Source organism: Eurytemora carolleeae, unplaced genomic scaffold, assembly GCF_000591075.1.
Source record: "Eurytemora carolleeae unplaced genomic scaffold, Eaff_2.0 scaffold681, whole genome shotgun sequence".
In the NCBI taxonomy this organism is placed as follows: domain Eukaryota; kingdom Metazoa; phylum Arthropoda; class Copepoda; order Calanoida; family Temoridae; genus Eurytemora; species Eurytemora carolleeae.
In genome coordinates this window covers 16094-32470 of record NW_019396776.1, presented here as the reverse complement: position 1 = coordinate 32470, position 16377 = coordinate 16094, and the positions used below count along the sequence as shown (strand labels likewise).

The following is a 16377-nucleotide window of genomic DNA, read 5'->3' as shown; positions in this document are numbered from 1 at the left end:
ACAGAACCAGAATCCAAACTAATTCATATTTTAACATTTTTATAATATTTTAGAATTAGGTTTCTTTTCCAGGTAAAGATTATAAACCTGAACCCAGAACTCTGTTTTATCAATTTCTCATATTCCTCTCTGTATCCCTATTCCTAATATTCCTCTCTGTATTCCTATTCCTTACATTCCTCTTTGTATTCCAATTACTTATATTCCTCTTTGTATTATAATTCCTAATATTTCTCTCTGTATTTTAATTCAAAAATCCTCTCTGCATTCAAATTTGTTATATTTTTCTGTCTGTATTCCAATTCCTAATATTCCTCTCTGCATTCTAATTCCCAATATTTTTCTCTCTGCATTCCAATTCCTAACATTTCTCTCTGTATTCTAATTCTTATAATTCTCTCTATATTCCAATTCCTTGTATTCATCTCAGTTTTCCAAGTATCAATTCCTCCCAGTATTCCAATTCCTAATAACTCTGCCTGTATTCCAATGCCTAATATTCCTCTCTGTATTCCAATTCCTAATATTCCTATTTGTATTACAATTCTGATATTTCTCTCTGTATTTCGATTCCTAATATACCTCTTTGTATTAGAATTCCTTATATTTCTCTCTGCCTTCCTATTCCTAATATTCCTCTCTGTATTCCTATTCCTAATATTCCTCTCTGTATTCCAATTCCTTATATTCCTCTTTGTATTATAATTCCTAATATTCCTCTCTGTATTCCAACTCCTTATACTTCTCTTTGTATTATAATTCCTAATATTCCTCTCTGTATTCCAATTCCTAATATTCCTCTCTGCATTCCTTTCCTAGTATTTTTCTCTCTGTATTCCAATTCTTAATAATTCTCTCTGTATTCCAATTCCTTTTGTTCATCTCTGTTTTCCAGGTATCAATTCCTCTCAGTATTCCAATATTCCTAATAACTCTGTCTTCCTAATTCCTAATGATCCTCTCTATATTCAAATTCCTAATATTTCTCTCTGTATTCCAATTTCTAATATTCCTCTTTGTTTTTCAATTCCTAATATTTCTCTCGCTATTCCAATTCCTAATATTTCTCTCTGTATTACGATTTGTAATATTCCTCTCTGTATTCCAAATTCTAATATTCTTCTTTGAATTCCAATTTCTAATATTCTACTCTGTATTCCAATTCCTAATATTCTTCTGTATTTCAATTCCTAATATTCTACTCTGTATTCCAATTCCTAATATTCTACTCTGTATTCCAATTCCTAATATTCTTCTGTATTTCAATTCCTAATATTCCTCTCTGTATTCCAATTCCTAATATTCCTCTCTGTATTCCAATTACTGATATTCTTCTCTGTATTCCAATGCCTAATATTCCTCTCTGTATTCCAATTACTGATATTCCTCTCTGTATTCCAATGCCTAATATTCCTCTCTGTATTCCAATTCCTAATATTCCTCTCTGTATTTCAATTCCTAATATTCCTCTCTGTATTTCAATTCCTAATATTCCTCTCTGTATTTCAATTCCTAATATTCCTCTCTGTATTCCAATTTCTAATATTCTACTCTGTATTCCAATTCCTAATATTTTTCTCTCTCTATTCCAATGCCTAATATTCCTCTCTGTATTCCAATTCCTAATATTCTTCTCTGTATTTCAATTCCTAATATTCCTCTCTGTATTTTAATTCCTAATATTAACCTCTCTGTATTCCAATTTCTAATATTCTACTCTGTATTTATATTGAATTCTATTAAAACTATGCTTTCTACTAGACTATGTGCTGATTTCTGTAAGAAATATATCTGCTTTATCCACAGTTTAAGAAAAGAAAGGAAGGAGAATAGTATAGATAAAGTATAAGTGTGTTTCAGTGTGTGGTGACCGGCTAGCTACTCCTTAGCGAACAGCTGATCAGTATTATACAATATACTCGGAGAAATCTAGTTCGTACAAAAGATATCTATAAAAATCAAAGATTGTTAAACCAAAGATATCTCTTGAAATCAAGAGTTATTAAAACCAAAAATAATTTTATTAATGAAAAAATCCGCAATTTATATTTGCAAAAACATATCTTAAATGTGAACATATTCTGTAAGTGAGAATGCCCCACCAAAAAATATGGAAAATTAGACAACAATTGAATTAATAAATGAAACCATAATTATCTTGAAGCTTTAATTAGTAAGATATTTTTAATCCAGAATATGAAATTGTGATTAAAATGTTTGTGGATCAACTGGTTGTGGTAGGCCTAGTTCTCCACATCACCTCGGCCCAGTCCATTCTGGTAGGCTTGTCCTGGGCCCGACACTGTAGGCTTATCCAGGGCCCGACACTCTAGGGTTTAAGGGATTGTTCAGGGATTCATTCGTTCGTTGTTTTCGTGAGGAACATCAGAATAAATTTGATATTACAGAAGTTAAATATTGTCGTTAAAAGAGACTGCATGTGTGATTTCAATTCACCCTCAATGCAAAAAGGACAATACCTGAAATACAACGGAACTCTGAACAACTTTGTCTGATTAAATATGAACTAGATATCAAAGTTTTTGTTTATTTAATCTGATTGATTTCATTTGCGGTTTCATTGCAAAGGTGACTATCGCATTTCTCTCTCATGAGAAACAATAGAGAAATTATCAGAGTGAATGAGAAAAGGTTTCGATAGTACTATTGTTAATTGGGCATTGATATCTTTGCATGGGAGGTCAATTTACTCTTACGGTCCCTTTCAAATATGTCTTATAGATCAATTTTTACCGAGGTTTAAAAAAAACGTTAAATTTTTGTCGGTAAAATTTATCATAGATAGAAATTAGAAAATGTTATCATCTACATTTAAGTTGTAAGCAGGAGGCTAGATTTAACAGTGAGAGGTAGTTGAACTATGTTTCTACTGGTGACCGAGACTCATTAGAGAATAAGTTCAACTTCTTCTCAGAATTCATAAGGTTCGACCTCAAGACATCAAAATTGAAGCATTCAGGCTTAAGATTATTTTAATCTGTTTATATCTGTCTTCTCTGGTTGGGTGTTTTAATCCAGTAAAAGAAGGAATAAAACCGGAGCTGGTATCCTTTAAAACTTAGTCTGATCATGTATGAATTAGATATCCATGTTTTAATTTCTTTTACAAGTTATTTTCATTTGCGGTTTCTCTGCGAAAGTTACTTTACGCATTTCTTGCTTATTTCTGATCAGATTAAGGTTTAAAGGGTACCTGTAACCTGTACTTTGAAATTTCGAACATTTTTGCCTGGAGGTTCACTTGAAATTACGCTTACAGTCTCTTTTAGTTAGATCAGCAAGGACAAGTTTAAATCTTTATCAGAAGGAGGGGCGAGCAGCTCCATCAATAATATTTACATGATTTTTTTGTTTCAGGAAACTGTGTTTTTACATTAAATAAAAAGAATCCCAATGCAAAACTTTGAACTTATATCAACTGTTTTATAACTTGATAAAAAAAGTTTTTATCGAATTTCAATCTCTTAAAATTTTCAAACAAATCGGAAACTGGAATTTCAAATGTTAGGTTTGTAACAAATTGGATCAATGAATATGGGTTTGAAATATTTAAAATAAATTTAATATTTGAGATTCAGAGAATTTATTCAAATTAAACACTTCCATCATTGCATCATTCTAATCATTGCAACCTGATGGGTAAATCTCCCAGATTTTATAATTTGAAATATCGAAGCTGTTCTACACATATACGATATTAGGATTCGAAAAACAGATTTGGTGGCAAGTTTCTTGACAATAATTATCATCTTTAGACCGCAAAATAAGTAGCGTTTTTGGCCGAAAAAAAAAATTGGAGAAAGTTTAGCTTTCTTTAACACTAATTTTGTTTCTCAACTTGAACGTTACAACCAATGTTTTGTCTCTAAAGTAAGTATTTCCCTTTACACAACGTTCATAAATTTACATAATTCTAAATAAAAACACTTCACATTCTTTAAAACTCTGTGTAAATCTCCCAGATTTTATAATTTTAAATATCGAAGCTGTTCTACACATATACGATATTAGGATTCGAAAAACAGATTTGGTGGCACGTTTCTTTATAATAATTATCATCTTTTTTAGACCTCAAAATAAATAGCGTTTTTGACCGAAAAGAAATTTTAAGAAAGTTTAGGTTTCTTTAAAACTAATTTTGTTTCTAAACTTTAACGTTGGAACTAATGTTTTGTCTCTAAAGTAAGTATTTCCCTTTACACAACGTTCATAAATTTACATAATTCTAAATAAAAACACTTCACATTCTTTAAAACTCTGGTTGAGAGTGAAAGAGCATCCTTCTCATAGATTAATAACAATACATATCAGACACTAGATGTTGTCTTTTCAAGATTTAGGAGTTTTTCGTTCACAGTAACCCGGAAGCAGAAGCCCAAAGAAGATACGCTCATGCCGCGTTGAATTACAAGAAAGAGAGAGAGCATGCGCGTAACTCCTTTGGGCTTTTGCATCAGGGTTATTGTGAACGAAAAACCCCTAGATCTTAAATAGACTGCATTTAGTGTTCTATCTGTATTGTTATTATTCAGTGATCCTTCTCTTGAATAAATTTGGTAAAATATCACCTTGGTTAAAATTCAGTATTCGTTCCAGACATTCTTTTCACTTTTTCTATTCAGGGATAAAAGAAAAGCCTAGGTGAATGTGATATATGATGAGAATATTTTTATAAATAATCATACATTCCAAAATTATTTAAAAAAGGGGGAGAGGGCAGAACATTCCCTGGGCATATCCGCTCAATTTGTTCCTTTACAACAAACTTAAATTGCTTGGTTTCTCTAGTATATAAATATATGTGACTCGAGGATTTATGCTGGAAGAAGTTGTCAAAATTCAACAAGTTTTAGGAGAGATGAACGACAATCAATGGCAAAGATTTATAGATGGTTACTATGTGTACTCCTATGCTAAATGTTACTGTTTAAGAGTACTGAGGGTTACTATGTGTACTCCTATGCTGAATGTTATTGTTTAAGAGTACTGATGGTTACTATGTGAACTCCTATGCTAAATGTTACTGTTTAAGAGTACTGATGGTTACTATGTGAACTCCTATGCTAAATGTTACTGTTAAAGAGTACAGATGGTTACTATGTGTACTCCTATGATAAATATTACTGTTTAAGATTACTGATGGTTGCTATGGGAACTCCTATGCTAAATGTTACTGTTTAAGAATACTGAGGGTTACTTTGGGAACTCCTATGCTAAATGTTACTGTTTAAGAGTACTGAGGGTTACTATGGGAACGCCTATGCTAAATGTTACTGTTTAAGAGTACTGAGGGTTACTATGAGAACTCCTATGCTAAAATTTGTTGTTTAAGAGTACTGAGGGTTACTATGGGAACTCCTATACTAAATGTTACTGTTTAAGAGTACTGAGGGCTACTATGAGAACTCCTATGCTAAATGTTACTGTTTAAGAGTACTGATGGTTACTATGGGAACTCCTATGGTCTTGATTCCTGTCCTCAGCTGCAAAATGATCTCAGAGATACCAGGACTGTGCTTACCAACATGCATAATGGAATACTTGGTAAATATCATTTTTAAGGGAAAGTCAGAAGTTTAAAAGTTGCCCGAGCCGGTACAAGGATTGTGGTCTAGTCTTTTCCGTACCACTAGTGTACCAGAATGCGCAGGTTGACCCGCGGCCCAAAACCGAACTTTTCAGAAGTATTTCTGGTAAAAAAAGGTATTTTACATGCTTGTCAGATTATGTATCTATCTATTAGAAGTTCAGTGTATGTTTCTTTACAGTATACGATAAACTGCTGGAAGTCTGGCTATAGTTTGGCTATAGTTAGGCTATAGCTTGGCTATAGTTTGGCAATAGTTTGGCTAGTTTGTCGGAAAGTTTAGTTTTAGTCGGCGGAAATACAGTGCGATTTCTTGTCTAGCATTTTTCTAGAGTGTTGAGATTCAAACTAAATCGCCCTCGAGAATTAATTGAACTAAATAGGGCTAATTGATCTAGTCGAAGTAGTTGAACTAGATATGGCTAGTTGAACTACTTCTACTTCTAAGGTGCACATTATTCCAGCAAGCCTATATTTTGTGCATTTACATGCTGCAGAGTGCGATGTTCAGATTTTTCGGTTCGATTTGTTCGGTTCGAACGGTTGGACTTGTGTGAGTGTACTTTTAGCCAAACTAGACAAGTATATCACCTCTTAATCCCACTTCTTGTTACTAATTAACTTGAATCTCAGGTATCGTCTATCTATATTCTTTGCTTGTCTGTTTGTTTGTCTGTATCTAATAACTTAAAAACGGCTGAACCCATCGGGTCACAATTTTCCGTAGCAACTAACATAACCACAGTCCACAAGAAAGGTCATATAGAACATCAAAATTTAAAATTTGACAAAGGAAAAATGTCTAACTTTTTTTAAATACATCAATTCAAAAAATTAAATTTGAATTTTAAATTACGAAGAATAAATGGTGTCGTGGAGAACCTTAAATTCATAAAAAATCAATTCTGATGCTCACTCATTTCTCTTTTATTACTATCTATCTTTTTTATAGAGGAGCTGTGTGGCGGGGAAGGTAAATGGAATTGTACAAAGGTTGGATTATTTTCTATTTTAAGTTTGTTAAATTCTTCGAATATTTTTGATAACAAAATTATATTTATAAATCCCAAAGTTTTATTTGCAAAAAAAATCAAAATGTGTTAACAATTCTGGATAATGTGAAAGGTTGTTTTTAAAATCAATTTATTTTTTTAGAATTATTTTTTAATCAGATTTTTTTTGTCCAGATTGTAGTGTATAGTGAGGGATATTCAGCTGTCAAACAACCATCAAGGTTGGTACTTCCTAATATTCAATATCAACTGAAATCATAAAATATTTTTTCAAGATTTGGATTGTATTTCTTGTTCGGATTGACAGCAGAGAATAAGTATCCAAGCTTCTATAGACCAGCTGACGGCCAGGTACAAGAAAGTCGTCTTTGATCAATAATTTTTATCTCTTGTATACAGACAGGGTTGCCCACAAAAGAACGAGACCATAAAGACAACCCAAAACTCTAAAAAATATAACGGTTTGAAGCTTGAGAAACGGACTAAACAAATTTCGTACAATCAATTCTGAAGTCTCATCCCTTGTCGGTAACCCTATACTTCGCTTGGGTGTCTGTCTGTTTGTTTGTATGCAATGAACGGTTAAACTTCAACATTTGCTACGGCAACTCACATGACCCAAGGGAAGGTTTATGGACCGTAAAAGTTGAAGAATGTTGCCCATAAAATGTGGAAAAGCATTGCTGAACTGTGGAATAGAAAGACGACTTTAAATCAAGTTTTTACCAAGCTAATAAATTTAATGGCAACTTATTGAATCACTTATTTGGTGAAATTTGTCTGTTTACACTGCACAATTACTGGTCTGATGTTCATGGAACTATTTAAATCAAGATTAAAAGTCGTCTTCCTATTTGAGAGTTTTCTGGTTCTTATTGGGATCTATCTGAGAACCGTACATAGACTATATCTAATTCTCAAGTTAAATTCGTTTAAAGTATACTCTCACAAATTCTAATCTCATTGTATTCATTCAAAACTATTCATTAGTTTTTACTTTTGTTAATTTTCAACAGATTTAATTGTATATTTAACTATTGAAACTATGTTAACATTTTGACGTTTTATTCACAAATTGGATTAAGTTGGATGACAAAAAGAATGTCAAGGGAACACCAAAAATTAAAGGGACTGTACGCGTAATTTCAAGTGGATTTCCATGCAAAGAATGATGGAGCACTCTGTATTTCGTTTGCAATAAAATTTTTTTTAATTTTGTTACTTTCAAAATATAATTATAAATAAATTGAAAAGAAAAAACTTGGCCTTTAACCAAGGTAATAATGCAAGGTAAGTTATTTCAGAGGTGTATGCATCTTTTGTACTGCAGTGTACTGTCTCTGGGCGGTAATGTAAACACAAGACGGATGTCATGGGTTCCATTTTTCACATAAAAAAATCAATGAAATATTCTGGCCATAGGACACTATTATGTGAATTATCAAAATTATCAAAATTTAATGCTTTTAACCACCTCGGATACTAAACGAACACTGATGCATCTATTCTTGTTCACAAATTCCGCCCAGAGAGAACTGGTTTCAACATGTACGTAGAGTATACGGCACGCAACTGCAATTAACTTTCCTTGCATTATAACCTTGCCTTTTAACTCGATTTGTGAATGTAAATATATACGGAGTTTCCATCATCTTGATCTGTTAAGGTTTGAAGGGTACCTCAGTAAATAGGGATATTTGATATTACGCTTACTTTAACAATATTCTAGTATCTATTCTACCTACTGGAGCTCGGGCAGTGGGATTACTGGCAACAATATGAGCGATGGATTATTGGCAAAGATCATGGCGTGGTAATCTATAATACAGTGATTACCAGAAAAGAATGGAGTAGGATGACTACAGTGTTGCAATTATTTTAGTGTGATTGATGTTGTTACAAAGCAAATTGTTTGTTATTAAATCACTAATTTAGTAAAATGGGTCTGTTTAGTGTTTACACTGTATGGTTACTATCTCTAATGCTCATTGGACTTAAGCTGTGACTTGATTCTAGTAGTCGTCCTCCTATTCCAGAGTTTTCTGGTTATCACTGTATTTCAGAATATATTCTTTTTAATTCGTATCCCTGGCAAGCGTTATCGTTTATTAAAGGAACTGTATAGTGCAGACATGATTTCAAGTCATCTTTATCCGAAGAACAGTGATTGTAATAATGTCATTTTTTATAGAAAAACGATTATATTTTCATTATTTTTGCTAAGACAAAGCTTTACAGGAACCCATTGTTAAATTGAATGTGTCACTTATAGTACTTTCAACTTCTAACATTAAAAAAGATTTTTTGAAGCATTTTAGGTTGTAAAAATTCTTTAAAAATTGACCTCCATTTTATCTAGTTAACAAGGAATGTTTTGCCCGCCAAATTTGTCCACATTTGTAAAATGATCAAAACTAACAAATTATTGAATTGTTTTGTCCAATTTAGGCCCACGGTGGAATCATGATAAGACCGTACAATCCTGCAAAAAAATGTCCTTGGCATATCAAATGGTTCAGGTATAACACCAATGCGTTATTTGAAATGACTTTTTACAGAAAAACTAAATTCTTCTATCTATATAATAAATGCGCTTCGCACGTATATATTTGTATATATGTTAGTTATAGCTGGCCAAACTTGTATATATGTTAGTTTTAGCTGGCCAAACGGCTGGACCGAATGGGCTTAATTTTTTTCACCCCGGGGGTAACAAAGGCTTAACAAATTTTTTTTCTCAAAATTTGAGTTTTTTTCTCAAAAATTCTAAATTTTTTTCTTCAAAAATCAACATTTTTTAAAAAAATTCGATTATTTAAAAATCCACGGGCAACGCCTGGCACTTCAGCTAATAGATTATAAATATAATGTAGGGGTTTCCAAAAATCATGTTTTATGTTTTATAAGCCTCGCTGTGCATAGGTTTCAATTTGCTATGGGACCCGAGCCAATATGGCGCAATGAGTACATTTTTAATTGCAGCTTGAAAATGTGTGCATTCCACTGCATCTAATATTTGTAATGTAGGTCCCAGTCTTATTTCTATGATCAGAATAGAGAGAATATGTGGAGCACAATAGGGAATCCCTGGGTAGAGGATAACACTGTAAGTAGTTGACGTTAGAGATGGGCATTGTTTTTAATTCAACGAACGATTTTTTTGAAATTTTTATTATAACAAGATATTTTTTATTGAACAAACAAATTTATTGAACGAACGATTTTACTGATTGATCGTTTAGTAAGAAAACGAACGAAATAATTTTTTGACCGATTAAAAAAATAACGAAGGTCGTCTTCACTTACTCAGACGACTTTACAATCTAATTTTACAAATATGATTTATGATCGATAATCACACAAATAACCCTAGTCCTTCCATTTCCAAAATGTGGTTCGCATTTTTTAAGCATTTACAGTTGCCAGAGATAGATTTAAAGTCGTCTGAAAAATTCTCTCTTTTTTGCGTAAGAACTTGAAATCTTTTCGTCACTGTGCTTTGATCTATGTGACGCCTGTAAAAGATAATTACGAATATATATATTGTATTTAGTATTAAGTGGGTTAGTCCACAAGTCGTGACGCATTTTTTTGCGACAGAAATTGAACAAAAGTGACTTTAGAACTAGTGCTTTCAATTATGCTTTAGTTTTCTTTAAAGTGTCATAAAACCTTGGGTTTTACCTCGCCAACTCACTTATACTTTTTTATAGCCCTATGCTTATACATTTGTAATTGCTTGTAGCTTTAAATTAAAAGAAGGCATAGGAAAAATACTGCTCGATTTTTGAGTAAGAGCATTTCTTGGTTTGCAATGTGTTTAAGACGGTTCTTTTGCAGCGACCCGTCGACATTTATTTCCGTCAACCTAGAGCAATATATTGTAAATGATAAATAACCCTCTATGAAAAAAACTGTTAAAAGTAGCATTTTTTCTCTTTAGTGTTTAGCTTATTTTTTTAAAGATGAGTTGTTCTCTTTTCATCTTCTACTTTCAGATCCGAGTATCCTGTTATGACGAAGAAAAGTGGCCAGAATTTGATTGTGGGTGTAATAAGCTCAATGTTACCAGCAATGGTCGAGTATGGGCAATTTCATTTCTTATTAAACAAAAAAAATATATTTTAATCAAATTAATTATAACTTTTTAAAAACATTAAACAGTTAAGAAAAAATTACGTCCATATTGTTTTTTTTTTGTTAAATTGTGCACAATACTATGAAAGCTGGCAAACTTATAGAAAAAACAATTTGTAATTATGTAAACCATATCTAACCAACTTGGAGTAACACAAATCTTGACTTGAGTTCAAGTTACCCATCATTTGTAGCATGCATCGATTCTCAACGGTACCCTTTAATCCTTTATGAGATCACAACCACCATTGTTTAGTAAAAAGTTATCTCATTTTTCAGCCGTTGAGGATCATTTAAAGATTTAAAGGGGACTCGGACATGTGACACTATAGTTTCAATATAAGTAAATATTTCAATTTATACTGATAGCGCCGATTAAAGGATTCATAACTCTCATTGGATAATAAGATAGATAGAAAGATAGATGTTACCGCCATACTATTTTTATTTGTTCAGAATAGACAACAAACACATGACTGAACCCTGATTGGATCAGGCGCTAATGGACTCGGCATACAAGAGTGGTCATTCTATAAAATGAGTGGCATTTGAATTTACGTGAACAGTTCCTTTAAAATAAAGCATAAAACCATCTCTAGGTGTTGGAGTATCATCCAGATCGTCTAGGAGAATATGTCAGATTGGAAGGAAAAAATAAAGAGGTGATTATGAATTAGCCATAGATTAATAATATTTCAGATAGAACACTAGATGTCGTCTGTTCAAAATTTTTCGCTTACATTAATAACTCTGAGGTAGAAGCCCAAAGGAGTTACGCGCATGCTGTCTCTCTGTCTTGTAATTCAACGCTGCCTGCGCGGAACTCCTATTTAGAATAAAAATCTCACTTTCAGGTTTTGGCTTCTGTTTTCCATATGGGGTGCATAGTTTAAACCTGCAGAAAGATAACTATCGAAGAATGTCTTTAAACATTGGGTAAAAGTAAAACAAAATCGAAAAATTGTGTTTTAGTTTTCCAATATTATAGTTTGCAGATACTGGAGTTAATATAGGGAAATGTTTTCTTTGCAGTCTTGGCGCTCAATTCCTTTTCATTATTCCAATAAGCTTTGATTGAAAAAAGACGTTTGATAAGATTTATAAGGAGAAAAAACATTGGAGGACTTTAACATTAGTATAAAACTATAATGTTTATTCTTTTTCTTTTACATTAACTAAAGCCATCTTTTATAATCTTTATCATAAAAATATATATTTAGGGATACCTGTCTCCTGTTTATGGTAAAATATCTACGGGCTCCCCTTCATATCTTTACTCTCATGATATTCAAGTAGGATTTTAACAATTTTAAAGGGAGCCATCGACATTTTTACACATGGAGTACTAGGATAAACTTTGGGTTGTTTAATCTTATAAACAAAACAAACAAAAAGCTCTGGAGAGGGGGTAGAGGCTATATACCCACAGCACCTTCATTTTTAAACGATCACAAAATGAAACATCTTAACTTTAAAGAAATAGTAATGTGTAGCGCAAGAATTTGGGTGTTTTACTACTTTACAGGGAAGTTGAGGGAATTTTACTTTACCAAGGGTTCCCAAGACCAATTTTGTCTACAAAACATCCAGAGCGCAGCGAGGTATGTTTTGTAGACAAAATCTGTCGAGGGAACCCGTGGTTAAGTAAAATTTTTAATTTCCAAAAAAAAGTAGTTGTACACAATTTTATCGTCTTTTGAGATGAAACTGCGAGATTTTTCCCCGAAAACTTTGCAGAACGGGTGGTTATTTTACAGAAATGTCCCAAGGGACGTTAAGTAACTTAATCAGTTGGGGTAATCATAGGTCGGTAATGTTGGTCAAAAGGCGGTAAAAACCTTTCCTTCACATTATGCTTTCAGTTAAAACTTAAAATTTTCGAAAAAATGGACTAGCTTTAAAAACTTTGCCTATAAACACGTATTGCATCTTTTTACTTCTATGGGGGGGGCACATGATGTCATTTCCCCCCCTCCCCCTCAAAGCTGTACTCTGCATAGCCTATAATGACTGAAGGCTTGTCCATATTAAGAAAAACCAGGCTAACAGAAAGATTTATCAAAACTCAATTGACTAAATTTTAAACCATTCAAAATCTAATGTATATTCTTTTTTTCCAAAAACTGTGAAGATTCTTTTAAAAGTATTCAAAAATCATTTAGCTACAGTAAAAACTAATAATCTCTGTGTTTTTTGTGAAAATTAAATAAAATTGGGTCCCTGATAAAATTGTAATCTTCCTGTTGAGAGAAAAAATGTTTAAAAAGACAAAAAAGTTTGAAATGAAATATTTGGCAGGGTCGAGTTTGGTTTATGGGCTCCACAACAAGTACTTGGTCGCTCAGGTCTTTAAAGATATTAAACTTTTTTAATATTTTGGAATCTATTCTTTCCTTCATTAAAGGGACTGTACATGTTAATTCAAGTGGCATTAAAGGGACTGTACATGTTATTTCAAGTGGCATTAAAGGGACTGTACATGTTATTTCAAGTGGAATTAAAGGGACTGTATATGTTATTTCAAGAGGCATTAAAGAGAATGTATATGTTATTTCAAGTGGCATTAAAGGGACTGTACATGTTATTTCAAGTGGCATCCAATATGAATGCCCGATCCACAATAGTACCTTATGCACAGAGTAGAGAATATGTATTCTCTACCGTGTCTCTTTTTAGTTTACATCATTATTTGAGAAACAATGAGAAAGGTATTCTCGCTTTTTAAACGTGAATTGACCTGTAGTTATATCAATTTTGTAGTCCTTCTTTTTACTGCATAAATTCGCTAGTCACTTTTAAAGAGAAATTACAACAAAACAAAATGTCAATCTTGCTTAGATGAAGGTTTAAAGGGTATTGTTGTTAATCGGGCGTTCCAATGGAGGACAATTTGAAGTTAGAATTTGTTTTTATTCTAAGCTATATTATTCAAAATAATCAAAAAGCGATAATATTTTTCTCCAGGTTGAATCTTCTTGATTCTGAAGATTTGCCAGAGTGCCCGTTTTATCCGAGGTAAAATAATATTTAAACGTTGCCCATAAATGAATTAATAACTTTCAAAAACTTCTTTATTTTTTCCTAGGCTTTTTCACAAATTTTGCCCCGAAAAAATTGAAACAAAATGATAAAATCTGATATGTTTTAACATTAACTACACCTTGATATTACTATAGATTACAACAAATAAATATTTAATAATTTTCTGATATGTTTTAACATTAACTACACCTTGATATTACTATAGATTACTACAAATAAATCTTTAATAAATTTCTGATATGATTAAACATTAATTAGACCTTGATATTACTATAGATTACTACAAATAAATCTTTAATAAATTTCTGATATGTTTTAACATTAACTACACCTTGATATTACTATAGATTACAACAAATAAATCTTTAATAATTTTCTGATATGTTTTAACATTAACTACACCTTGATATTACTATAGATTACAACAAATAAATCTTTAATAACTTTCTGATATGATTAAACATTAATTAGACCTTGATATTACTATAGATTACTACAAATAAATCTTTAATAATTTTCTGATATGATTAAACATTAATTAGACCTTGATATTACTATAGATTACAACAAATAAATATTTAATAAATTTCTGATATGATTAAACATTAATTAGACCTTGATATTACTATAGATTACAACAAATAAATATTTAATAAATTTCTGATATGATTTAACATTAATTAGACCTTGATATTACTATAGATTACAACAAATAAATCTTTAATAACTTTCTGTGCAAGATACGCATCCAATATAATATAGGACATCTTGCAGAAATACCGTAATTATCTTCTTAAACTGTCTTCTTAAAATACAGAATTATCACTGCACTGCATCGATTTGGCTCAGGATATAAAATTGCCCAAAACTGTAAACATGGTTTTTAAACCGTCAACTCATGCATAAATGCAGATTAGTTAAAATTTTGTACTTTCAGAGATGAATCGCCCTCAGATTATTATGAAGATGAGGAACCCTTACCGATGGAAAAGGAATATTTTTAAAAAAATTTTTTTATTTTATCTTTTCGTGCAATATTTGTTTTAGTTTTGCTAATTGATAACTAATAACTACAAAATGGTTTAAATATTTTTCATAACAACAGCAGGAAAGATTATTTACTGGATTTTTAATCATTTAAAACCAGCTAATGTGTACACTGTACAGTACTATATACAATATATTAAAGCACAGTACAGTACAGTACAGCAAAGCACAGTACAGTACAGCACAGCAAAGCATAGAACATTACAGTAATTCACAGTACAGTTCAGTACAGTAAATCACAGTGCAATACAATACAGTAAAGCACAGTAAAGTACTGTAAATCACAGTACAATACAGTACAGTAAAGCACAGTATAGTACGGTACATTAAATCACAGTACAATACAGCTATACAGTAAAGCACAGTACATGAAACCATTTCAGTGTTATATATATTGATTTTCAAACTACTTATAAAACGATTTGCCTTATCAACATCAAATGCACATAAGATTGCTTAAATATAATCTATTCTATCGGTTAATGGGTCACGCGTCGTTTTGAGGTCCGTTTTAAACATTCAAAATTTTTAGAATTTTAACAGGCATGTACGAAGTATCTAAGATGTAAATGCTATTTCAAAAGTGCATGCTATATAAGATTGTTTTTTTTTAACATTTTGGAGAACTTTTACCCTGCACCCAAATATATTAATCAAAACGATCAATCGTTTCGAAAAATCGTTTTAGTTAATAACTTTGCTAAATTGTGCAGAATGTAATAAAAGCAAACTTATCGAGAATAAACTTTGGAAATGACAAATAACCTAAATTCTAATTAACATTAAACGTTTGTTATCCCTATTGATGGGTCCGTTGCATGATGTTGAAATGCATTATTTTAAAATATTCCCTGTGTTGTCTGTAGGTTGGTTGGGAGTACCTCCAGAGTAAAAGAGGCGAATATGAAGTTTGGCTCAAGGAAAGAAATCAATTTATATTTTTATTAAGCAAAAAAAAAATATTTTATAAGTCCAATAATTTTTCATAAATTCAATAATTCAATGAATCAATTATAAGGACTTTTAATGTATATTTATCGTAAAGGGGTTTCTCTGCGAAAAAGTGAAAATAATACCATTTTTAACAGATTAAAATCTTACCAAAATTCTGAATATTTTTTTCCGGATTTTCGCAAAACTCAGAAAGACAATATTAAAAAAATGTTTCCAGTAAATTACTAAAAATAAAGTCATGGAGACCTTGAAATCCCCCAAATTCTGAAATTAAGGTTCAACACGTGAAATGGTTGTTTACTGTTTACTTGCTCAAAATATGGAACAAAATAACATGTAATGTACGTCAATTAAACTTAGTAAAAAGAACATTTAATCCATATCTATGGTATTTTGTACAAAAATGGTTTATTTTATTGATTTGATTTCAGGATTATGATCTGCATGTGAAATGTGTTGGCTGATTCAAACGATAATCATGAATTATATAATTTTCTAGGAAACTGTTCATGTTCCCTTTTTCTACCCTATATTCGTAATAAAAATATATAATTTTTGCGATATTTTCCTTTTCAC

General features: G+C 31.5%; 1 protein-coding gene across 1 annotated transcript; it reads left to right on the top strand.

Moving 5' to 3' along the window:
• Positions 1-2197: 2197 nt before the first annotated feature.
• On the top strand, positions 2198-16362 carry LOC111708568 (uncharacterized). Its single transcript, XM_023481985.1, has 16 exons — positions 2198-2279; positions 5454-5565; positions 6561-6601; positions 6796-6842; positions 6897-6972; positions 8351-8434; positions 9070-9140; positions 9649-9727; positions 10620-10703; positions 11358-11420; positions 11979-12050; positions 13057-13103; positions 13723-13773; positions 14738-14792; positions 15714-15767; positions 16233-16362. The coding sequence occupies exons 1-16, from the start codon at positions 2214-2216 to the stop codon at positions 16263-16265; spliced, it is 1035 nt and encodes a 344-aa protein (XP_023337753.1). The 5' UTR covers positions 2198-2213; the 3' UTR covers positions 16266-16362.
• The last annotated feature ends 15 nt before the right edge of the window (positions 16363-16377 follow it).